Source organism: Chiloscyllium punctatum, chromosome 3 (genome assembly GCF_047496795.1).
Source record: "Chiloscyllium punctatum isolate Juve2018m chromosome 3, sChiPun1.3, whole genome shotgun sequence".
NCBI lineage: Eukaryota > Metazoa > Chordata > Chondrichthyes > Orectolobiformes > Hemiscylliidae > Chiloscyllium > Chiloscyllium punctatum.
Window position 1 is genome coordinate 50673575 of NC_092741.1, and position 26001 is coordinate 50699575.

At 44.2% G+C, this 26001-nt stretch overlaps 1 protein-coding gene across 6 annotated transcripts in view; it reads right to left on the bottom strand.

Annotated features, from left to right (window-relative positions):
- Positions 1-11106, bottom strand: part of LOC140458462 (glutamate receptor ionotropic, kainate 2) — a 445566-nt gene extending 434460 nt beyond the window's left edge. Inside the window, exons 1-2 of one of the 6 annotated variants that reach the window (XM_072553089.1) lie at positions 11014-11106; positions 3823-4260 (exon numbers count right to left, since the gene is read on the bottom strand). In XM_072553089.1, coding sequence (XP_072409190.1) covers positions 3823-3937 — 115 coding nt within the window. In that variant the 5' untranslated portion in view covers positions 3938-4260; positions 11014-11106. Of the gene's footprint in view, positions 1-3822; positions 4261-4876; positions 5285-6389; positions 6508-7014; positions 7067-8966; positions 9147-11013 lie in introns of those variants that run through there. The other 5 variants (XM_072553097.1, XM_072553104.1, XM_072553079.1 and 2 more) reach the window with 5 other exon arrangements.
- Between the last annotated feature and the right edge of the window lie 14895 nt (positions 11107-26001).

The window sequence follows — 26001 nt, forward strand, 5'->3', positions numbered from 1 at the left end:
CTAGAATCCGCTGCCTGAAACTGTGATGAGTGCCGATTCACCAATAAATGTTCAAGAGGAAGTGAACAAACAATGTAAGGGGTTTTGTAAAGGAGTGGGATTAATTGTACAGCTGGAACAAAGAGTTAGCACAGGCACAGTGGGCTGAATGGTCTCCTTCTGTGTCACATCATTGGAGAGACAGACCAATCCGTGTTCAGTTCGGCTCCTGAATGTTACGATGGGGTCTGGCTGCGATTGTCACTCGGGATTTCGTCGATGTTTCCAGTCGCGGCTGTAGTCTGTGACGGATGGTGCTGATCTTGGAACGCGGCTCCAGTTATTAGTTCTGACCGTGGCGATGTTTGTAACTCGGATTGATTATGTCTCCAGTACTTCTTGTGCTACACGGTGACTGGGAGCCGTGTTTGGATTCAGATGGCAATAGCTGAATGCCTGTGGCTGCTGCCAGAATTCAGACCATCGCCCCAGGTCAGCAGGCTGGATGTGTGGCCGCGATGACACTGTCCAGGGTGCTGAAACTCTCTCTCCCGCCCCCAATAAATGAACACATCGCACGTTTGTGCATGAAACTCCCGCATTCTTCATCAAAACTCAGGGCCCAAATGGCCAGGGGGCTGCGAAGTTGATTTGCGGGAGGGTAGGGGGTTATTCTGAAGGATATAACAACACGTTGGGCCAGAACATCTGGACAGCAGTGAATCATTGACTTATTTTTTTTAAAAAACTACTCTTAAAAATTTCAGCACACAGTGAACTAACCGTGTTTCACAGGGCTTTCTGGTGATATTACATTGACTGGAGTCACCGAAAGAGAGAGAGAGAGAGAGACTTATTTGCACTGTGCGTTCGTGACATTGAATTTGACACAGAGAGAAGTGAACCTGAGTTTTCACCTAAGCAGACATAATTAGTCCGTGTGCATTTGCAGTGGTAATCTTTTTTACAGGGGAGCAGGCGGTTCAGAATCCTTGAAAGAAAATGCATTGACCTGCTATTTGGTGCGAGTAACAATAACGAAGCTTCATGATTAAAGAAGTGAAGGTTACAGCCACAGATGGCATGTTTATACTTAACTGGTTTAATCGATTTTCGGGTTCTGGAAACATTAAATAGGCAATAACAGAACAAAATGTAAGCGGTTTTTTATGATTCTATAATCAGGAGTAGAGTCGCTTCTCTCTCTCTCTCTCTGATGCTTGTTAACAGAATAGGTTTCGACACTCAAACCCCTATCCCCTCTACAACCTTCATATTAACTGAAGTAAAAATAAACACGAATTGTTTCTTATGTCACTGTCGAGGTCGATACTAAACAAGGTGGGGCAATGGTTACATCTCCAGTGGAGCAGAGGAATTCAGGTCGCTCGCCGGTGCTAAGTTAAAACGAAGATGCAGTTCGGTTTGGTTTAAACTAAATCCCCGTCGAAGCCGCCGTCCAGATCTCATCGTCTTCCCCCCCCCCCCCCCCCACCCCCTTGCCCGAGCACTTGTTCCCACAGATTTGAATCAAATTCATGTTAAATCTGTTCAGGGAACCGGTCTGCCCCGTTCCCAAAACCCGGGGGGGAATGTGGTATGTGACAAAGCGAAGCCTTACAAACCAAAATGAGCAGGAGCTGAGCCTAACCTCCCTCCCCTCACGGTCTGTGCGATGCCGATACTGAATTTTGTGGAGGTGGTGGGGAGAGGGGAGAGAGGGAGGTCGGGCGGCGGAGGGGGGTGTTCGGTGTCGGTGAGGGTTGCAGAATGAGATACTGGCAACTTTCACTCTTGAAAACGCTCCAGTAAAACGGCCGTGGCCTTAAGGGACGGCCGGAGATCAGTGATATTATGGTGGCATATCTCGGCTCGTCAAGGGCAGAATATTATATCGTAAGTGAATGCTGGGGATATGGAGGGAGTGGGGAAGTCACTAGTGTTTCTCCTTTGATCCCGCGGCTGTCTGTTTAAGGGATATCACGCATATTTGAAAATAAAGGTGCATGAAAAGGGCCCTGCAAGGTTCGTGGGGCACAGCAGCAGTATAAATGTCACATATTTGTATTGATGCTATCAGTGTCGAAGCTCCCGACTCTGGCATGGGAGAGATGGCGGCGAGAGCCTGAGAACTGTAAGGACTGATGGTCAGATTCTTGCGGGCACAGTGCGCCGTTCGTGCGGTTCATTCTCACAGAGCGAGGTCAAAACGCTATCTGATCATTGGCGGTGGGCGGTTCCAGCGCAGGTTGCTGGGTACACTCTCACACTCAACAACCAACTGTAGGCTCTGTGCCTTTCTCTCCACCCAATCCACCCCCCCCCCCCCCCCCCCTCCAATCCCACCTCCCGATATGTACAAGAAAACGGCCAGAGGTCGTTTCTTTCCTCTCGCCGCTAATAGAATCACATCGCTCCTGAGAGCCTTGCTCACAATTCAGGTCATCAACTTGTGGCTGCGGGGGAAGGTAGAGACAGAGCCAATGCGAATGCGGCGCATCCAATCCTCAATAACTCTGTTTTCAATGTATAATTTCAGTTACATCACACTGTAAATTTTTGCTATAAATTCTGTGTTACGATCGAGCCCTCCACTATCACCTGATGAAGGAGCGTCGCTCCGAAAAGCTAGTGTGCTTCCAATTAAACCTGTTGGATTATAACCTGGTGTTGTGTGATTTTTTAACTTTGTACAGCTTCAGCGATTGGTATCAGTGTAGCACTCAATAAACATTCGCGCTTTTAATACTAAAACTTGTTGCGCCAACAGCGACGCCAATCTCCAAATGCAAAGCACCCCCTGCCACCCTAGCTCCCCCCCCCCCCCCAAGCCCCGCCCCGATGGATAGCTTTCCAAACACTGAGACTTTTCAGCCTGAACCTGACACTGGCGTGGTTTGATGTCTGACCCTCTCGCCGCTCCCGCGGTTGGTTTATCAGATGTGCCTTGGTGAGGAGCCTGACTCCGACATGATTTGCAAACAGAAAGCGTTAATTGTTGTCAGTTGTTAAGCGTCAGTTGTTTTCACACCTACATTTCAAATATTGAATCGCGCCTCCGACACTCCAGAGAGAACTTCGCCCCTGACAGTTCCTGTAATGAACTACCGACTGTAACTATACATGCGAGAAGAGTTTACCATCACACACACTCCTACTGCTTGTATCTCACAGTTGTGACTATTCAAGTCGGTTGGCGCGCTGTCCTAGTTTTAGGCCGGACTCTCCTTCATTCCTTTGCCTGTTTACCATTTGGAGCTAACCTTCTCGATTTGAGAACGGGCACGGTTTGGTCCAATAGTTGGATATAATGGGCTGGAAGACCTAGGGGTGAGGAGACATCCGGCTGATCCTCAATGCACATTCATCTCTTAACTCTCTGCCTCTTATGAAGGTGTGTTCAATTAAAAGGTGCTGTCCCACAGCAAGCATTTTTTTTTCAAAGCAAGAGACAAACAGTTCAACATCGCTGAGTATGACTGGTACGTTAACTTCATGTGGAATCAAAACAAAAGTTATTAGTCTGCGGAAACCCTTCTCTTCTAAAAACAAGAGAACACTGTGGTTAACAAGGATAGCACTGTCAATAGACAGGCCACAGCACACTCTGACAGTTGGACAGTACCCCCTGAGCCAAGCGGGGAAGCACTGGACTGTTATAAACAAAACTGGACATTTTAACAGCGATCAATGGAACAGGACACATTAACCCAGCCACACCGACGGGTCGACCACACAAGTTTCACAAATCTGCGTTTGTGAGGGAGAGCTCTGAAACTGAATATGTGTGTGTGTGTGGGGGGGGGGGGGGGGAGGGGGGGTATAAAAAATGTAAAATCTCACCAAATCTTAAAACGTGCGGCATTCCTTGAGAATATCCCATCCACAACAAGCACAGGAAAAGTCTAGTCGAACACTCAAAGACCAGGTTGTTTAGAAGCGGACAGATAATCTTCATGATTTCTTGTATTGAGATCAATTCCAGCGGTTGGTTTGTTCCGGCCCGCCGGCGGCACCTTCTCTTCTGGAGCAGCTTCCGCGCTCGGATTCGATCGAGGGGCGAGCAGGAGCGATCGGAGGGCCCAGGGACAGGATCACGACATGGTCACAAGAGAGGGATCCGAGAGCGAGTCGAACCCATTAGCAATCCCCGCATGTTTTTCATTCATTCACTGCGCAAAGGAGCACTCTTCCGCTGCAAGGAATGGCGGGACATCCCCGCTCTCCTCAGACTCGGGGCTTCTTGGAAAAATCCATCCACACAAGTCCGGCTCGGCGGCGCTAAAGGGAGGCAGGGGAGAGGGAGACAGAGAAAGAGAGGAGGGAGTGAGGTGTCGGAAGGAGGGGGGAGAAGTGGGAGGGGAGATCGGCACACAATTTGGGGGGGGGGGGCGGGGGGGAAACAAACCCAGTGGTGAGAATCAATACCGAGCGCATTCACGCCGTCAGACCGTACAGAAGAAAGACATAGAGAGCATCCCACTGCACTGCTACACACACACACACACACATACAGCCTTCTGACGTGGTGCGTTATAGAGCAGACACACAGACAGACAGAGACAGAGCCCAGAAGCTAGCTCACTGCCGCTACTGACCACACATCCCGAGGAGTTGGCATCTACTAGACAAATAACTCGATTTCCCCTTCAGTCCCCTGATCGCTCATTCAGTCACTCTTATTAAAATCCTATTAGGGCCGATGAGCCGGTAGTTCTCTGGCCCCACGATCAACAGCGTGCAAGCGAGAGAAAATAAAACAGACAGCTACACACACACACATACATACATACACAAGCACATATACACACACACACATACACACATATATATGTATACATACACACACATACACACATATATATGTATACATACACACATACACACACATACACACCTTATGAAAGGGAACAGACTGCGTGGCCAGCACCGGTTAAGAGTGAGTGAGCAATGCAATCACTATAATGCTGTAGTTTTGTGGCTGTTAGCCTTGGGGAGGGGGCGAGAGGGTCGGTTTCTGTCTGGATGTGGCCGGGAGGTGGGGGCTGCAGTTATGTTATTAACTGGCCCATCGGGAAGCAGTTCAGGAGTTGGGTCTGGAACAGCAATTCTCCTGCCAGTCTCACATATCACCTACAGAAGAGTCACCAATGTGCACTGTCACCGGCCAAGTCACCGAGGCGGCTGGTCAGAAAGCAGGGAGACCCCGCTGACAAATGCGCCGCTTGCACCGCCTGTTTAAAACAAACCGGAGCAGGATTCAGTGTATGGGGTGGTGAGGGCCGGAGGAGGAGATTGGAAACTTCCAGACACTGTTGCATTCGGAGGGAAAAGCCGCTTCACCAGGATTCAAAAGCTCAACATTCCCCGGGTTTATTAAACCCAACCCCGAACTCCCGGAGGTGGATGCCAACCCAGGAATGTCCAATTCGCTCTGCGACCCGTTCACAGCTGGAGCGAACCCACAAGGTCAGTCCCTGGTATAACACATCTTGCCAACTCGGATAGGGGACGAGTGTCTTTCTTTAACAGGAATGGGAACCTTTCTTAAATGCACGTTTGCCAGCACTATCTATCTAAACGAGTTCATCTCGTACTGAAGCAGAGCTATAGAGAGCCTGTCCAAGTGCTTTCAATTCTTATCCACGGCTGAACAGTTACATGGTTTGCTAAATTGGTACTCGGTAACCAGCCTGCATTACTGACTGAATTGCAAAAGGTCATGACATTAACTGTCTTTATACAATCCCGGGACACTACCCAAAGGAGTCTGCCGCGCTCCAGTCTCACGTTTTGACATTTTAAACGTGTCGCCTTGCTACTTTATGCTCTTGAAATGGAAAGGCCAAATATCGTAAGTGATTGGGAATCTGGAGGAGCAGACTCGAAGGCAGCAGCGGGGCACAGTGTCTGCATCAGGAGCGAGCGGCAGGAGCAAGGGCAATGACGGCCGAGCAATGAAAGCAAGAATTGGAGCGACCCCTTCCGTCCACATCGTCAACTGCAAGCTCCTGTCCAGGCTAAAAGCTTCCTTTGTGATAAAAACACGAGTAGACATAAAGCAATTGACTCCGCAGGTTTGGGGATATTTTTTTTTGAAAAAAAAAGACCAGCGCCAGTGAAAACGTGGATCTGATATCTGCCAGCGCAGCCGCGATAAGAAACCAAAGAAAAACTGTCTCAGACTTTCAGAGTCGCACATCCCAACCGCGCGGATGTACAAATGCAATCGCTTGTCGGGTTTCCCTTCACCAACGGGTTGGTGAGGGGGTGTACTGAGGGTAAATCCGCAGCCCAGGAATTATTGCAAGAATTTGCCTCCCACTCTGTCCAGCCAAATGCTGCTGTTCAGTTCGGATTAAAGAGCGCAGCAAGCGGGAACCAGGCAAAAAGCAAACTCAGTAACCTACCTCAGGGAGAAGTGCCATCAGCTCGGTGCTGCCGGCTGGCACTGCAGAAAGTGGACTCAGGCTTCGGCCAACTTGTTAATTCATTGGCAAGAGTCTGCCGACTGAGATGTGGGGTTGTGTGCGTGTCGGGTGGGTAGGGGTGTGGAAGTCTGTCACTTCTATGGATCCTAATTTACAATGAGTTGGGGGCGGGGGGTGTTCAGCATTGGAAATAAACACCAAGCCAAGCAGCTCACTCAAATAAAAGCGTCTAAAAGAAACCCTGTGGGCACACTAGAAAGCCGCGCCAAGGTGTGAGCCCCAAACCTCTGCCCATGTGGAAACTCAAGTCTTCCCCGGCCACTTCACGGAATGACCGCCCGGTCTGCTTTCACCGTCAGTCTGTCCGCGCTGGTTGTTACTGTTGCCAGAGTGCGGCCAACTAAACCCCTCCTTCAAATTAAATCCCCTCTCCTTCCCCGTACCTGAGTGCAGCCTTGTGTGTGTGTGTGTGTGTGTGCGTGTAATTCCCTGAGCATGATGTTCAGCTCATTCCGAGAGGGTGACACAGGGAGCTCGATTGCAGCCAATATCTTACACAGATCCAATACAGAGAGAGAGAGGGATAAAACCAGTTAGCACTCACATTTGCGTCAGGACCCTCAAGCCGGGCTGTGCGGAGTCTCTGACAGTGCGGGGTGGGCAGGTGAAAGTGAACTCTGTGTGTGTGTGTGTGCGCGCGCTTCCCCCCAATCCACTGACTGAACCATCGCTGCGTTTCTCAACTCCAGAGCGATTTGGACTTCCTTCCAGCCCCGCTGGGAAAGTACATGGCATTACATGGCACGTTTCACTGAAGCGCCCGCACACGCACTGTTTGTGTGTCTGTGTGTATCTGTGTGGGGGTATGTGTTTGTGATTGTCTGTATGTGGGTGTGTGTTTGTGGGTATGTGTAGGTGTTTGTGTGTGGGTTTGTGCTTGTGTGTTTGGGTGTCTGTGTGTTTGTGTGTATCTGTGTGTGGGTGTGTGTGTGTGCGTCTACGTGTTTGTGTCTGAGTGCGGGTGTGTGTTTGTGTGTTGGTGTCTGTGTGCTTGTATGTGTCTGTGTGTGGGTGTCTGTGCGTGTTTGTGTCTGTGTGTGGGTGTGCGTTTGCATGTATCTGTGTGTCTGTGTGTGGGTATGTGTTTGTGTGTGGGGGTGTCTGTGTGTGTTTGCATGTGTCTGTGTGTGGGTGGATGTTTGTGTGTGGGAGTGTCTGTGTGTGTTTGCGTGTGTCTGTGTGTTTGTGTGTGGGTGTGTGTTTGTGTGTGTGGGTGTCTGTGTGTGTTTGCGTGTGTCTGTGTGTGTGTCTGTGTGTTTGTGTGTGTTTGTGTGTGTCTGTGTGTGTGTGTCTGTGTGTGTGTGTCTGTGTGTGTGTGTCTGTGTGTGTTTGCATGTGTGTGTTTGCATGTGTGTGTTTGCATGTGTGTGTCTGTGTGTTTGCATGTGTCTGTGTGTTTGTGTGTGGGTGTGTGTTTGTGTGTGGGGGTTTGTGTTTATATGTGTCTGCGTGTGGGTGTCTGTGTGTGTTTGCATGTGTGTCTGTGTGTTTGCATGTGTCTGTGTGTCTGTGTGTCTGTGTGTGGGTGTCTGTGTGTGTTTGCATGCGTGTGGGTGTTTGTGTGTGTGTGTCTGTGTGGGTGTGTGTTTGTGTGTGTGGGTGTTTGTGTGTGTGTGTCTGTGTGGGTGTGTGTTTGTGTGTGTGGGTGTTTGTGTGTGTGTGTCTGTGTGTGTGTGTGTTTGTGTGTGGGGGTGTCTGTGTGTTTGCATGTGTGTGTCAGTGTGGGTGTGTGTTTGTATGTGTGGGTGTCTGTGTGTTTGCATGTGTCTATGTGTTTGTATGTGGGTGTCTATGTGTGGGTGTCTGTGTGTGTTTGCATGTGTCTGTGTGTGTTTGTATGTGTCTGTGTGTGGGTGTTTGTGTGTGTTTGCATGTGTCAATGTGTTTGTGTGTGGGTGTTTGTGTGTGTTTGCATGTGTCTGTGTGTTTGAGAGAGAGAGAGAAAGAGAAAAGGCGAAGAATGGTTTCTTGTCATTCAGCCGGTTCAAGCCGAGCCAAGTCAGCCTTGGCCGTCTTTGCCAGCGGCCACGACTAGTGGGGCATGTTCAATGAGCTGGCCGCCCAGCCAGGGAAGACAGAGCATCCTTATGTACAGTGCACACAGTGAGCGCTTCATGTGCATTGTTAAACAGAGGGAGACCGCTTTCCGGAGAAAACCACTTCATTAGTCTGGCCTACAGTTCAATCAATCCACAAAACGCGTTCTGATCTGTTGCATCTATTCGCAAGGCGAATGTGGGGGGGGGGGGGGAGAGAAAAACCGCCTCAAAGTGCCGCCACTCTATTGAAAGGTGCAATCAATCCACCTCCCCTCTCTTTAAGTAGATCCTCTCAAAATTGGAACCCAAGTACATTTCCAACAAGAGTAAATCGCGGCGTAAATTAATATTTGTTTTGGTTTGGAGAGGTAAAGGCAATGTTTCGTTACCGAGAAAGAAAAAAAGCGAAAAGAACCGCAGTTTAAAATGCTGGCGAATGCCCTTTCACTCTTGTTACCTCTGGTTTGAGAGTTCGATTAACCTCTCTCCTCCTATTTCTTCTCAGTCAGTTTCTGGATGCACGCTCCCAGCTAGGGTCCCGTTTGCACGGTGAATCGCTTCGGTTTTAACTCCAGCAGAGCCCACCCGTGTGTTCAGTGAACAGAAGGGGGATCTCTGCTCCAGTCCGCACGGATATATGTGTGTGTGTGTGTGTGTGTGTGTGTGAGAGAGAGAGAGAGAGAGAGAGCTGAGGGCACAAGCATTCCCAACAAAAGGCTGGGTTAATGGATCAGCACTGGTCAAACGCTCCCTTTACACATATCGAATCTCCCCGATTTTTCAACCCGGATGGAGGCGATATTTTTAACCAAACATAAATTCGGTTGCACCCGACGTAAGGTTTTTGTTTCAAGAACAAGGGACGACAGTAACCAGAAGTAACGAGCAAACAGACAAAACCGTCGAAATCTGGGGAAAAAAAATGTTTGACACAGGAACGTGGGGCGCAGTCCCTGCATGTGGGCTCGAAACCTCTAATCCCATCCGACTCGTGAGCTGTTAGTGGTACAGGTTGTTTTGTGAAATAACTTTGTGCATCATTTTAACGCTCTGGCCACAAATTCAGATGTTGCCTGGACTTTCACCAGCCAGTTTGCAAATGCTTGCACTGTATAGCAAGGGGACAGAGTCAAAGCACACGTACCTCACCTCCCCTACTTCCCCCACCCATCACCAAATTCCCCCCCCCCCCCCCCCCTTTATGAGAGTCTTCACGACCCCCATGAATGTGCTGGATAGTCCCAGCTCTGAGCTAGTGAGGATACTCGGCAACTGGGAGCGGCCACTCAAACTGATGCACTGTGCTTTCAATCCCTTTGTGCACTCATTAGCAATAATCAAACGTGGGAGGGGGTTTGGGAGCCCCCAGCTGGTAAGTGCAAAAACTGACCCTGCAAGGAGGTGAGGCAGAAGTTAGGTTTTTACTGGAACGCTCTCAGCTCTTAAAATCGTGGACCAGCAAGAATTAAACCGTTTAACAGGCCGAGGGGCTGGGGAGAGAGGGAGAGAGGGAGAGAGATCGTGTTACGAGGCCTCCAGGAATGCCTATCCCAGTTGGCAACCCTTATCTTCAGCAAGTGTCAGAGCTGGGCAGAGAGTTAATCACTGGAGGGTTAATGATTCCCGTGGCTGTAGATGGAAGGAGTTTCCAACTGGGAATCACTATCCTCGCATTGTGGAGTGGGTTTAGTGGAGAGCGAGAGATCGGAGCCAAGAAAATCATGAAATAATCAATAATGCCTGAAGTTTCACTTCCAGGACTCGGGATTGAGGATTGCTGAGGATTGAGGCGCGGGGAGAGGCTGTAATATGATTCCGTTACAAACTCAATTCGTTGGCAAATTGTTAATGAGGAGAAACAAGCGCATCACCCCGGTCTCCTGACACAAAAAAAAACTCTTCGAGTGCCCATCGCCAATCCGCACAGAATCCATTGCAGATACGAGCTTATTCGCAGCACGAAATGTAACCGACAGGCGAGACTTCTCAAGGAGTATATGGCTAAGGTAGTTTTAGAACCGGTCAGTGCTACATATTTGCAGGCGACGACTTGGACATTTTTTTTAAAAAAAGAAGAATTCAAACAAAGCCGTTCGGTTCGACACTGAGCTGAAATCCATTTCAGAGTGCAAAACACCTACAACCAGGTCCCTCCAGTTCTGAAGTACTGTGGTCAGGCTATCAAGACTGTCTCTCTTACTTCCAGAATTGCACTCCACATTACAGCGTTTGATTCTCCTAACAGGCTTTTGCACTTTAATTTCCACGCGAGTTTCTATTCTGCGCCTGGCTATATTCCAGAAATTGTCAAATGGTTAAGATATTACACACACACACACACACACACACCTCAATTCTCTTCTGAGACGCAATTCTGCAGCGAGCGCATTCTACCGGATCAGTGGTCCTTTATTATTTCTGTGCACTGACATTTATTGGCAAAAAAAACCCCACAAATAGAGTAAGTTCTGCTTGAAAGTCGAATGTAGAAATCTGCTGCTTACCTTGAACTGGTGTGATCCGAGAAGCGCCGCTGTGAGTGGCCTGCAGCGCCGGTGCTCCACTCTGTCCAACGCGGCTGCTGCTGCCGCCGCTAATGCTGCTGTGGGAGAGTCGCGCCCCCTCACGGTGGAACTCGCTACAACAACCTGACCACGTCCAAAACAAAAGCGTCAACCGATTTAAACCTGATGCTGCTGCTTGGGAACTTAAAATAGATGCAACCCAATCTATAATAAGCACTTATTATCAAGGCTAGAAAAAAAAAGCCATGTTCTGCATCAGGGCGGATATTTTAGGGGATATTGGGAATTGGTGAGGGCATCTGCCACGAGTTCAAATTGATACAACCGTGTCCATTTCATTCGTCAAATCAGTACGTTTATTTATCCAAACAACCATCCCGGTTGTTATATCCACGTTACCACATATTCTGGTATTAGAATCTCAAGAGCGATCAACTGAAAAGCAAATATAAGTTGTCGTTGAAGGTAATTTTCGTTAAATATTATGTAGAGAATTAAAAGACAATGCAGATTCCTCGCTCGTTGAAAGTGGAGTCACAGTTAGATAGGATAGTGAAGAAGGCGCTAGGTATGCTTTCCTTTATTGGTCAGAGTATTGAGTACAGGAGTTGGGAGGTCATATTGTGGCTGTACAGGACATTGGTGAGGCCACTGTTGGAATATAGCGTGCAATTCTGGTCCCCTTCCTATCGGAAGGAAATTGTAAAACTTCAAAGGATTCAAAAGAGATTTACAAGGATGTTGCCAGGGTTGGAGGATTTGAGCTAGAGGGAGAGGCTGAACAGGCTGGGACTGTTTTCCCTGGAGCATAGAAGCTGAGGGATGACCTTATTGAGGTTTATAAAATCATAGAACATCAAACAATACAGTGCAGAACAGGCCCTTTGGACCTCACTGTTGCACTGACCTGTGAACTAGTCTAAGCCCATCATGAGGGGCATGGATAGGATAACTAGGCAAGGCTTTTTCTCTAGGCTGGGGGAGTCCAGAACAAGAGGGCCCTAGGTTTAGGGTGAGAGGGGAAAGATATAAAAGAGACTTAAGGGTCAACTTTTTCAGGCAGAGGGTGGCATGTGTATGGAGTGAGCTGCCAGAGGATGTGGTGGAGGCTGTTACAATTGCAACATTTAAAAGACATCTGTGGATATATGTATACGAAGGGTTTGGAGGGATATGGGCCAGGTGCTGGCAGGTGGGACTAGATTGCATTGGGATATCTGGTCGCCATGGACAGGTTTGGACTGAAGGGTCTGCTTCCATGCTGTATGTGTCTATGACTGTATGACAATGTATATTAATAGCATGAGAATTGTAGCGTACCAGCTTCCTTGATCTTGTTGTTTTTTATTATTGGGCTATTTCATTTCTAAGTGTGTGTGCAAATAGTACCAAGTTGACTACCGCAATGACAGTCACATTTAATTTGCTAGCTTCAGGTTATAATAACATATAATATACAGCATCAATTACCTGAATCCAAATAGGCACCTGAACAACATTAGAGCAAAAGAGTAGCTACAGTTCCCGGAGGGCTTCACAAAACACTGGATTGTGAATATACAGATACATTTTTTTTTAAAAAACAAACACTCTTAAAAGAAACAAGTCACAATAAACTAATATCCAAGTTCAGCAAGTGACAGGGAGAGCAAATGGAATGTTGGCCTTTATTTCAAAGCGAATGGAGTATAAAATTTGGGAGATTATGTTTAAACTATCCAGACTATAGCTCAAATACTGTGAACAGTTTGGATCCCTTATCTGATATACTGGCATTAGAGGCAGTCTAGAGAAGATTTATTAGACTGATACCAGGTATGAAGGGACTGTCTTATGAGGAGAGGTTGAGTAGATTGAGGCTGTACTCATTAGAATTTAGAAGAATGAAAGATGACTTTATTGAAGCATACAAGTTTCCCAGGAGTCTTGATGGTGTCGATGTGGAAATGTTATTTCATCATGTAGGACAGGCTAGAACAAGAGGAATTAATTTCAGAAGAAGAGTTGTGCATTTAAGACACACATGAGGAGAAATTTACTCTCTCACAGGGTAGTAAATTTGTGGATGGTTTTTACCACAGAGAGCGATCGAGGTTGGGTCATTAAGTGTATTCAAGGCTAAAATAGATAGAAGTTTAATCAGGGGAAAGCGAGGACTGCAGATGCTGGAGAACAGAGTGAAAAAGTGTGGCGCTGGAAAAGCACAGCAGGTCAGGCAGAATCCAAGGAGCAGGAGAATTGACATTTCGGGCATAAGCCCTTCATCAGGAATTTCAGAAGTTTAATCAGTAAGGGAATCAAGGGTTTGAGGAAAAGGCAGGTAAATAGAGTTGAGGATTATTAGATGATGATCTCATTGAATATCAGTGCAGTTACAATAGGCTCATATGTTTTTTGTCTTTAAATAATCAGGCCAGCCACAAGCCTAACAACTGTACAATCACTGCAGCCTCATTCAAATTGTCATGGAAATCTATTTACTACAAACAAATAAGACGCAATAGATATGAAACATTAACTGTTTCTCTATTTCTCTAGATGTTGCCAGCACTTAAACATCTTTATTCTAGCACTGTTGGTCATATCACTAAGTGCTCAAGATAATTGGGTAATACCTGCATTATTTGTATTTACAATTTATATCAGTAAAATGGTTGTGAACATAATATATATGGATAACCTGCAGTTTAATGGATCATAAATTATGTAACATTTCTTATATAATAAATAATAGTAAAAGAAGCATCACCACCATTGCTCAATCGCCATTAATAATATCTATCTCTGTTGATTCTTCCTTTCCAACTCTATAAAAACTTCCATCATAAATCATTAACTATGCACTTCCATGATTACTCATTCATTACTTTCAGCAAGCCAATTTTGGCTAATTTCAAATTTCATTTCAATTTTATTTCTTTTTTCCCTCCCCGTAGGTACTGAATGATTGCTAAAATGCAATTGTATTTTGGTCTGAATTGGACATTACTAACTGCAAGGGCTCGCACACAATGTCTGGTTTTGTCAAATCTCAAATAGCCAACTTTTCAGACAAGACAAAGCAAAATACTGTAAAAACAGTCTGAATCTTCCCTTGAAGTGCAGAAACATTGACATTAATGACTGTGAAGTGTTTGCTACAAATCATTTAGAATCATTTAGATATCTATCAGTATGCATCATGCTCAGATGTAAACTGGTAGAGGGAATGAAAGGGAGGAAAGAAAATCTTGATCTCTAAACTCCACTACTCTGTAGGGCATCCTATTCCAAATGTCAAAAGACCTCTGGGTCAGATATTGGTCTGTTAAGGCAAATGGAAACCCATGGCAGAAATACATGACCAGGAGTAGATGGCATCCTCAAATCAAGGGTGTTGATTAACAGTCAGTAGCATTCTCTGATGCAATACCTAAGTGCTTTTGCTTATATCAAAGTACCAGCAGTCAGTGTCAGCAGTCAAACCTGGGATTTGTGGGGCATGTTATCAGTCACATCATATGAAATCCCAATAGTGTCTGTTCTGTAGGTCCTCACATCAAATTTTAAACAGGTACTTCCCCTAAATGCCCAACATAACTCAGAGATGGTTCAGATCAACTGTAGTACAACAACTTCTAGTGTGGCAATGATTAACAAACTCAGCACAAAGGGGTAAACCAGCCTGGGTTGTAGGTTCTTGCTATTTGGTGGAATCATACACCAAGCTAATAAAGTAAAAATGCTCTTAATATTTATTTCAGAAATAACAATAGGGCACAATGGTAATACTAAGCGTAAAGCAATTAAACTTAACTCAAGGGGAAAAAAAACACATTTGTTCCAAGGACAGGATTCACACATCAAAGAAATCCAATCCAATCCAATTCCATTTCCTTATCATTCTTAGTACAGGCACAATGCACATTAATTAGCCTATCAGATATCATTCACACAATTTCTGCAAAAGATATTTTGCACCATATAATGGTGCTTTGAAGCAGGTTAATGTGCTTTGAATTTGTTTAAATGGGCCATATACAGACAGTACAAATTGGACGTTACTTTTCAGAAACATTGAACCAGAAGCTCCAGTCTCATCATAATCGTGACCTAAGCAGATATTTCTTGGCAAGCTAATCATGCATTTATCAAAATTACCCTTAATTGATTTTTGTGTACATTTCTACACAAAATAAAGCTTTAAAAAGGCTTACTGATAAATGTAACAGAAACACTTCAGGTCACAATGCATATATTACTTACTAAAAGTCTAAAAGACTAAATCCAATTAAACATGCCCTGGAGCCCAGATGAGAGAAAGCAGGGATATCAAACTAACAATTTCAACTATAACAGTTTAAAAGATAACAGCTTTCTCTGGAGTAAGGTTAATTGAAAACATGGAAGAGAAACTGTGTTAATTTTAACAAAAAAAAAGACAAACACAAACACATTGCAAGACCAGAGGAAATTAACATTGAATCTTTTTCCCATCAGTGCTGTTATTCAGAGTCAAACTCCCTTTCTAAAATGAATGAGAAAATAAATTTAACCTTAAAACTTAAGTGTGGCCCAAAGTTATTCATGAATACTTCAATTATGTTATTCCGTGTAAAGGCAAAAGGAAAGAGATCATTAAAGAAAAGTAAATGATGTATATAGTCATACTCAACATATCATACCTTACAAATTATGCTACAGATACTTTCATCACCACTATATATGACCTGTACCACCAGCAGGCCACAACTATCAGAGGTGGGGACACATTGATATGCAGTCAGGTTCCCCTAGGAGTTGTCAAGAATGACTGAAGAATCTACATACTCTAATGGTATCAGTCGAATACACTTAAGAAAATCTCCTGCTGATTATCACCTTCCACCTTAACTCAAGTGATGTATTAGTACTCTTCCATGTTCAGCACTGCAGGTAGCAAAGACTCAAGAAATATCCTTTCCATCAGCAAGAATGGCTGAGGTGCACACTACTGGTCAAGTTGGCCAGGTCAAATGGGCTTAAAGCAGATGGTGAGGAAACAACCAGGAAGGGAAAAAACAGTTCTTGATATCCCTGTTAATGGCCCAAATGACAACCTATAACCTCATGGCTCACCAGTTCCCTCATCATCATCAAGCCAGCAGACCAATGCTGCTTCAATGAGGAGTGGAGGATAGAATGACAGGAGCAGTACCAAGCATACTTAAAACTCTCTCCACTTGATGAATGTGGGTTTTGCTGACTGAGTCATCCCTAATGGCCATGGAGAAAGTGGTGGTGGGCTCCCTTCTTAAACTGCCACAATGCATGTGGGGTAGGTAGACTCACAAAGCTGTTAGGGAGGGAGGTCAAGGACTTTGGCCTGGTGACCATGAAGGAATGGCAACACATTTCCCATCATGATGGTGAGTGGTTGATGTGATATTGTAGGCGATGATTTCCATGTATTTGCTGCCCTTGCCCTTCAAGATGGAAGGGACTATTGCTTTAGAATGTGCTGTCTAAGGATCCTTGGTGAATTTCTGCAGCAAATTTTATGAATGGTACAAACTTCTGCCACTGTGCATTGGTGCTGGAGGGACTGTGGACTGATCTGTCCTTGCTTGACAAGCTTTATGAGTGTTGTTGGAGATTCCATTGCAGTCCTGACTTATGATTTGTAGATGGTGGACAGGCTTTGGGGAATCAAGAGGTGAGTTACTTGCTCTGGGATTCCTAGACTCTGAGCTGTTCTTGTAGTCGCAGTATTTGTATAACTAGTCCAGTTCAGCTTCTGGTCAATGGTAGCCCCCAGGATGTTGATAGTGAGGGATTCAGTGATGGTATTCAAAGTCAATGGGCTACCATTCCAATTTACCCTCAGTCTGTGTTCATTTGTCCTCAGTTGTTCAAATATATGGAAGCAATTCCTTCCTTTGTAACTCTCTCCAGACTGTTCATGATTATATTATTGACTTAATACTACAATTAACTTAATAATAAAGACCATCATTATTTTTAATAACTGAAACCTTTACTGGAAAGGAACATTATTTACTGTTGAATATCAAAATAGATCCATAACTGGTGATGTAGCTAGGCCAGTCCCAACCCAGGGTCTGTACTGCAGACCCATCCTTGGGTCTGCTAGTTTTTCCTTAGATCTGGTAGGGCTATTACACACACTGAATGTATCCTGTCCCATCACCAAATCACCAATTCCTCTATTAACAACCATCGGTAAATCACTTGTGTTTCCAACTGAATAATTTACATCAAAGGTGAGGAAAAGGTAGGCAGAATGGGAATGAGTGAAATCAAAATGGAGTTTGGAAGGGGAAAATAATGGACTGTATCCCCTTCAGGGCCCACCTATCTATGAAGGCAATGAGCTTTTGGTGACACCACATGCACCCTCTCCAAGAATACCTGCTAAAAGCATAGCTTGCATACAACTGTACGGTTTTTGTGGGTCGGCTTTATATCATTTTTAAAACAACCTGCCTAGAGATGTTGTCACACACCTGTGGAGCATGTGGGACTTGAACCCAGGCCCCTTGACTCAGATGCAAGGACACTAACAATGCACGACAAGAGGCCTCCCTACAAGTCTTTTACTTTTCCTTTTTCTTTATTTTCCCACCCAGAAGTGTTAGCACATACAAGTGAGTGACCTTCCCATCACTAAAATCACCAGGATTGTTTTTAAGGTGACTGACCAAAACTAGTAAAGACACCCATGCAGCCAATTCAATATTTACATGCAAATTCCATTGAGGTCAACCAGTCTGCTTTTTCTTAATTTAACCAATGTTTCTAATCAATCTGTTCAGAGATGTTATTACACATGTCTGTAGCAGGTGGAACTTGAACCCAGGAGTAGGGACACTACCACTGCACCACAAGAAATGTTCAGGCGATAAGTGTGAGCTGGCAGGCCATTGCCTCTTACCAAGTGACCACACATCTGATGACCTCCACAAGAACATTCCCCACGAGTCTTATAGGAGCTATGACACTATTAAATAAATATCTGTGCACCAGTAGGGTGTTAATTAAATTTGGATCATTAATAAACCCCTACTGCTTCTCATTGATTCTAGGGAAAATTTGTTTCAGGTGGTGTGCTTACTGGCTCTCATAACAAAAGTGTAAGCACTGACAGCAGAAATAGAGGTCACTTGACTACAGCAAGCTAGCCTGAACACACAATAGACAAATGCATGCTCCAAACATCACACCTTCCAGTCCAAGATGACAGTGGAGTAGGGCTCCTATGCCAGAGTTCATCTGCTCTGATAATTTCTCTTTCTCTTTATCCTTCACTTTTTTAGTGTTTTAACTTACTTAGCCTTGAGCTTGGATGGCATCAAGAGTCCAGCAGACCTTGAGTGAAGCCAGGTTGTGGACCTCGAGCAGCCTCCAGCCAGGCCTAGGGTGCAGACCTTGAGCAGTCTCCAGCTAGGCCCAGGGTGTGGACCTCGAGCAGTCTCCAGCCAGGCCCAGGGTGTGGGCCTTGAGCAATGTCTAGCCAGGCCCAGGGTGTGGACCTTGAGCAGTCTTCAGCCAGGCCCAGGGTGTGGGCCTTGAGCAATGTCCAGCCAGGCCCAGGGTGTGGACCTTGAACAGTCTTCAGCCAGGCCCAGAGTGTGAGGCTCGAACAGTCTCCAGCCAGGCCCAGAGCCTGGAGCTTGAGCAGGCCCAGGGTGTGGAGGAGAGTGAGTCCCTACTTGCTTTTCTGGAGCAAGCACAGGAACTGGAATACAATGAAAGAAGCAACATCGATGAGGTATGCCCAGCGGCAAGGATGGCACCTGAGGATCTGCAACTTCGATGTTAGTTGGGTCCAATATGGAGGCGAAGTGGTTGTGGAGGGATGGCGGCATAGATGTCTTTGACAATGATGAACTGGCTCAGGACCAATGGACTGCTGTACCTTTTTATTGCATATTTTTAAATTATTCAAAATGGTGACATTTTATGGTGGCAAATGAAAGCTTTTCACTGTACTTTATTGTATTTCCACTGTAAAATATGTGTGACCATAAAATCAAAATCAACTCTTTCCATTAAAATTTGCAAACACTACCATTCGCAGCTATAAGTTATCCAAGTTACCCAATATCTAGTCAACAATGAATATTATCATCATTAACAAAAGTTTCTGAATTATAATCAATCAAGTGTCTTTTCATTGGTCTCTGTACATGAATTACATGGAGATCTGAAAATGATACCCATGTACCTTGTTATTGGTGATGATGCCTCCATGTTCTTAGAATGCTATCCCTTCTCCAATGAGTCTCATTCCAATGGTAAGTGCTGTTACTGTGGACTCCATTGTTGCTGATCCATTTCCATTGTTGAATAATGGTGAACCTCTGGAACTGATGGTCATTCTGTACTCTGGAGAGGTGGTGAGACCACAACTTCATGATCAGTTGCCTGCAGTAAAAGAACAGCTTCACTGGTTGTATACTTATGCCTGTGATGGTGATCGTGTAGCTGGTCATCCACATTTATCACCTATGATCGGAATGACAAAAGTCCCAAGTTGCCAGGTAGACTGACTTTTGTTAAAAGCATTGCATATTTGCACTTTGGCTCACTTCAAATACTCTGGTCTGGGAAGATTGGTCAGTTTTATCAGAATGAAATTTGTCTTTCTCTCATTTCCCTTGATTTTGTCACTTCTGCCTGTTACTATTGGTTTCAATAGTTTTTTCAATATTCAATATGGCATGATATTCAGTTTGGGATGGGACTGCCTTCAGTGCCTTTGGTCAATTTGTTTCTCCACTTGGTTTACCTTGTACAAGTCTTTACTGGATTTGCTTGATTTCTTTATGATTACCTGGGTGCTTTTTATTGCTGCCTCACCCTTCCTATGTAGTGTGGAGGTTAATAGAGGTTAAATCCTTTACTCATGAATTGAGGGCAATTTTCAATCATCATAATGCCATTTTAACTGACATATTTTCAGGCATTCTACGGTCTCGTCAATAATCATTGACATCAGAGACTCTAATTCTCAGTGGTCAGATTAGTAGCCAACAGTGACAACACAATTAGTTCCTGCGAGCCTGAAGAGGTCTGGTCTGTGGTGTCATGAGTCAAGAGTCACTTTTAGGTTGCCTAGCTTGGCATTCGTTATGGTCACTGCACCGGTTGATGCGGTGCTTAATCTTGTTGTTCGCGTTTGTGGTATGTTTGGCACTCCCCTTTCCTTCCTCTGACAAGACACAATTCTTGATTAGTGGTGCTGGAAGAGCACAGCAGTTCAGGCAGCGTCCAAGGAGCTTCGGAATCGACGTTTTGGGCAAAAGCTACAATTCCTGATGACTTGCATGACTGCAATTCAGCAGCTGTCTTCTCACCTCTTTAGGGATAGAATCTACTTCCTTTTGTACAATGTAAACTTCCTAACTTTAGTACATGTTCATGGATTGAAAGAATCAACAAAAGATAAACAAAAATAAGCGGTAATGACTTTCTGGAATAAACTGATTCTCAGGATGAAAGGGACAAAGGCAAGTTGTTACCCAGAGATTGAAAGCAATTAGCCATGTCTTGGTGACATTGCATAAACAAAACTGCTTCGATATCTCCTTGGTAATCTGGATGCTTTATTACCTCAAAAGACAATGTTTGCTCTGCAGAAGACTTTAAAAAGAGTTTATTGCAGGAAAAGCTGTGTTTCAAACAGGCAAATAACCCCAAATCTAACAAGGAATAGATGAGGTGTTACGATAAGAAGCGAGCAACATACCTGAGGTCACCAGGAATGTAATCAATGTTGGGGATGAAAGAATCTTTTGAATTGTCAATAATGCCACACCACAAACTTGAAGGTGGGAACCTTGTACAAGAGTCCAACATCAGAACAAGTCAGCAGTAGAACTTTGAAGAACAGTACTGCAGAAGGACTTCATGCATCTACAATGGAATCTTTCTATTGTTCAGCTTCAGCTTCATCTAGCAGGATCTCTTGCAGTATCACTAGATTATGATCAGAGTTTGCAATGGCTTCTTCCATTATGTTTCCACATACATAGATGAGCAGATAATTCAAAATAACTTCCACACAAGGAGAATCATTCATTATCTCATGCTGTCTGTATTGATAACCTTCTGGAGCAGTGGAAATGCCAAGTGGCATACTCATCCATCTGTAACTCTGAAAATTCACATAGACTGTAGTTAGAAAACTGTTGCTTGTATCTAGCTTCAATTGCCAGCAACTATTCTTCGCACTAAGTTTGGTAAAGATCTTTGCCTTTGCAAGTGGCAGCAAACTTTCTTCAATGGTTAGCATAGTGTAATGCTATCTCTGCAAAGTTTTATTCAGATGTTTTATGTCTGTAACACAGTTCCGACTGTCCATTGGTTTGTATTCACAGCTTTACAGGTTTTTTTTCACTGCTAGTGTGCTGCTAATGTAGTCTGCTAGAGGTCACTTTCTTAATTACTCCCTTCTTTTCCAGCTCTTCAACCTTGTCTTTGAGACTGGACTTCAGGGTGTCTGAAACCATTCCCAGCTGATGGTCCCTCAGTCTCAACTACTTTAAGATGATATTCACCAGGGAGTCATCGAAGATCTGTAAACGCATATTTGTAATATTCTTAGATCTGTGTAACAGTCATTGGCCAAGTGGCCTAGAATATGCTAGAAATCTCTTCTGGCTTATGTAGGGCTTATCATGATAAGATTTTCATGGCTTATCTGGAACTCCATATCATCACTGGGCTCTCAGCTTTGTTTGCCCTCTTGGAATGAATATTGTTCAATCATACAGCCTGAACTTGACCTTCACGGCCTTCATTATTAGGTCTATCTTGAGCTGCAATGCACAGATTGATATTGTCAACCAACTTAGATTTGGGTCATTTGGCTTTGCAGTATGGTCCATTTATGGGTATTGAAAGCTACATGTATGAATACATAGGGACCTATTTGTGCAGTCTGTTTTACAAGTTTATAAATATTGGCTGTTAAATGTCAGACAACATTAATGGGTGTATTTTCCATGACAAAACCTTTACCAGAGTCAATGTTCCAGCTGATCAGCTCTTCCTTTCTTGCAGTATAATTATTGTTCTTTTGTTGTTGAATTAGTATCATTGTGAATTGTCCTGATAAGTGCAAGACAAAATCTTTGATGCAGTGTATTTTTTTTTCAACAATACTCAGAAGTTGAATACCAGGAAAATGGATTCCTGGCATTCAAAGCAACACAAATGTAGTCAAAAGAATGAAAAATGGAGAGTACATCTCATCAGCTGGGAAACATAATTCAGGATGGAGCCTGAAGATTTTTAGACTTCAGAGGACAGTTAGAACTATTTTTGAGACATATGGATGTGAGGGACGAGAGATGATCAGGGCAGAATGCAAACTATTAGGAGAGATCAGATCTTGGTCACAGTGGATCGAACATTTCAAAGCCAAACAATGGATAACTGAAGTCAACAGAATCATTCATAATAAAAAACAGTTCTGTACAAAACATCATTCAACCAATAATTAGGCTTACCAAAAGGTTCCTTTAATATAATGCATTTACATCTGAGAAATTTATCCAGGTACCTTTTCAAAGTTAGATAACAATATAATTGGTCTAGAAAATCCCACTGTTTGCAGAAACTTTTGAACGGAGGTGCAGAAGTAAAGAATTATGGTGAATGGCTATTTTTCTGGAGGAACATTTTAATGGAATTTAATGGTCTGTATTGGGACCTTTGCTTTTCTTGATCTGGTTCTGGGGCTTGGTGTGCAGGAGGCAATTTCAAAATTTGCAGGTGATGCAAATTTGTATTCTCAGCATTACAGATGTTTTTTGGAAGAATTGTAAACTCTAAGGACAGTGCACAGTTCCCAAAGACTGGTGGAGTGGACAGATATGTAGCAGGTGAAGTTCAATGGAGAGAAGTGTGAGGTGATGCATTTTGGTAGGAAAATCATTGAAAGACAATATCAAATTGACTTTTGATCCTAAAGGTGTTACAGAATGAGAGGGACCAGAGTGTGTAAGTGCATAGATCATTGAAGGTGGCAGCAGAGGCAGAGAAAACATTTAAGAAAGCATATAGGGTGCTCAGCTTTATTATTAGGGGCATAGAGTACAAAAGCAAAGAGGTGATGTTAATCTTGTAAGAGACACTTAACAGACCTTAACTGGAGTATTGTATACAGTTGTGGGCACCACTTTATAGGAAAGATGTCAACACATTAAAGTGCAGAAGTGAATTTCAAGAATGGTTCCAGGAATGACTAACTTCAGTTATGAAGATAAAGTGAAGAAGTTGGAGCTGTATTCCTTGAAGAGAAAAAGGCTGAGCGGAGTTTTGACAGCTTTGGAAATCATGAGTGGGCTGGAATGAGTATAAAGGGAGCTCCTGTTCCAGCTAGTAAAAGGAACAAGTAACAGAAGGCACAGAGTTAAGATGATGTGCAAAAGAAGCAAGGGTGGTATGAGAGAAAAAAAACTTATTCACACAGCAAGCAGTTAGGGTATGGAATGCATATTCACCTGAGAAGCAGATCCACCTGGGGTATTCAAAAGGGCATTGGATGGTTATTTGTATTAAAATGGTAGGCAGAAGATCAGCACTAGGTAATAATGCTCCATTGAAGAGTTTAAGCAGGCTCAATGGGCCAATTGGCCCCCTTCTGCATAGTGACATTTCGTGATGCTGAGGTAATTTTTGAGTTTCATGGTATATATAAGTAGTAAACCTAATGTAGCCAGTTAACATAGAACATAGAACATTACAGCACAGTACAGGCCCTTTGGCCCTCGATGTTGGGCCGACCTGTCATACCAGTCTGAAGCTCATCTAACCTACACTATTCCATGTATGTCCATATGCTTGTCCAATGATGAGTTAAATGCACTTAAAGTTGGCGAATCTACTACTGTTGCAGGCAAAGCATTCCATACCCTTACTATTCTCTGAGTAAAGAAACTACCTCTGACATCTGTCCTATATCTATCATCCCTCAATTTAAAGCTATGCCCCCTCGTGCTCGCTGTCACCATTCTTGGAAAAAGGCTCTCCCTGTCCACCCTATCTAACCCTCTGATTATCTTATATGTCTCTATTAAGTCACCTCTCAACCTTCTTCTCTCCAATGAAAACAGCCTCAAGTCCCTTAGCCTTTCCTTGGACGACCTTCCCTCCATACCAGGCAACATCCTAGTAAATCTCTTCTGCACCCTTTCCAAAGCTTCCACATCCTTCTTATAATGTGGTGACCAGAACTGTACACAATACTCCAAGTTCAGCCGCACCAGAGTTTTGCACAGCTGTAGCATAACCTCATGGTTCCGGAACTCGATCCCTCTATTAATAAAAGCTAAGGCACTATATGCCTTCTTAACAACCCTGTCAACCTGGGTGGCAACTTTCAAGGATCTGTTTACCTGGACACCGAGATCTCTCTGCTCATCTACACTACCAAGAATCTTACCGTTAGCCCAGTACTTTGCATTCTGGTTACTCCGACCAAAGTGAATCACCTCACACTTGTCTGCATTAAACTCCATTTGCCACCTCTCAACCCAGCTCTACAGCATATCTATGTCTCTTTGTAACCTACAACATCCTTTGTCACTATCCACAACTCCACCGACCTTAGTGTCATCTGCAAATTTACTAACCCACCCTTCTACGCCCTCATCCAGCTCGTTTATAAAAATGACGAACAGCAGTGGACCCAACACCGACCCTTGTGGTACACCACTATTAACTGGACTCCAGGATGAACACTTCCCATCAAACACCACCCTCTGTCTTCTTTCAGCAAGCCAATTATTGATCCAAACTGCTATATCTCCCACAATCCCATTCTTCCGCATTTTGTACAATAACTTACTATGGGGAACCTTATCGAACGCCTTGCTGAAATCCATATACACCACATCAACCAGTTTACTCTCATTTACCTATGTGGTCACCTTCTCAAAGAACTCAATAAGATTTGTGCCGCACGACCTACCCTTCACAAAACCATGCTGACTATCCCTAATCAAATTATTCTTTTCTAGATGATTATACATCCTATCTCTTATAACCTTTTCTAACACTTTACCAACAACTGAAGTAAGGCTCACTGGTCTATAATTATCGGGGTTGTCTCTACTCCCCTTCTTGAAAAGGGGAACCACATTTGCTATCCTCCAGTCTTCTGGCACTATTCCTGCAGACAATGACAATTTAAAGATCAATGCTAAAGGCTCAGCAATCTCCTCCCTGGCTTCCCAGAGGATCCTAAGATAAATCCCATCCGGCCCAGGGGACTTATCTATTTTCACAATCTGCAGGATTTCTAATATCTCTTCCTTGTGAACCTCAATCCCACCTAGTCTAGTAGCCTGTATCTCAGTATTCTCCTCGACAACATTGTTGTTTTCTAGAGTGAACACTGTCGAAAAATATTCATCTCGTGCTTCCCCTATCTCCTCTGACTCCACACACAACTTCCCACTACTATCCTTGATTGGCCCTAATCTTACTCTCATCATTCTTTTATTCCTTAAATATCTTTAGAAAGCCTTAGGGTTTACCCTGATACTATCCGCCAACAATTTCTCATGTCTCCTCCTGGCTCTTCTGAGCTCTCTCCTTAGGTCTTTCCTGGCTACCCTCAAGTGCCTTCGTATCTCATCCTAACATAAGCCTTCTTCTTCATCTTGACCAGATATTCCACTTCCTTCATAAACCACGGTTCCCGCGTTCTACAGCTTCCTCCCTGCCCGACAGTTACATACTTATCTAGGACACTCAGGAGCTTTTCCTTGAATAAGCTCCACATTTCTAATGTGACCATCCCCTGCAGTTTCCTTCCCCATCCTATGCTTCCTAAATCTTGCCTAATTGCATCGTAATTGCCTTTCCCCCAACTGTAATTCTTGCCCAGTGGTATACACCTATCCCTTTCTATCACTAAAGTAAACATAACAGAATTGTGATCGCTATCACCAAAGTGCTCACCTACTTCCAAGT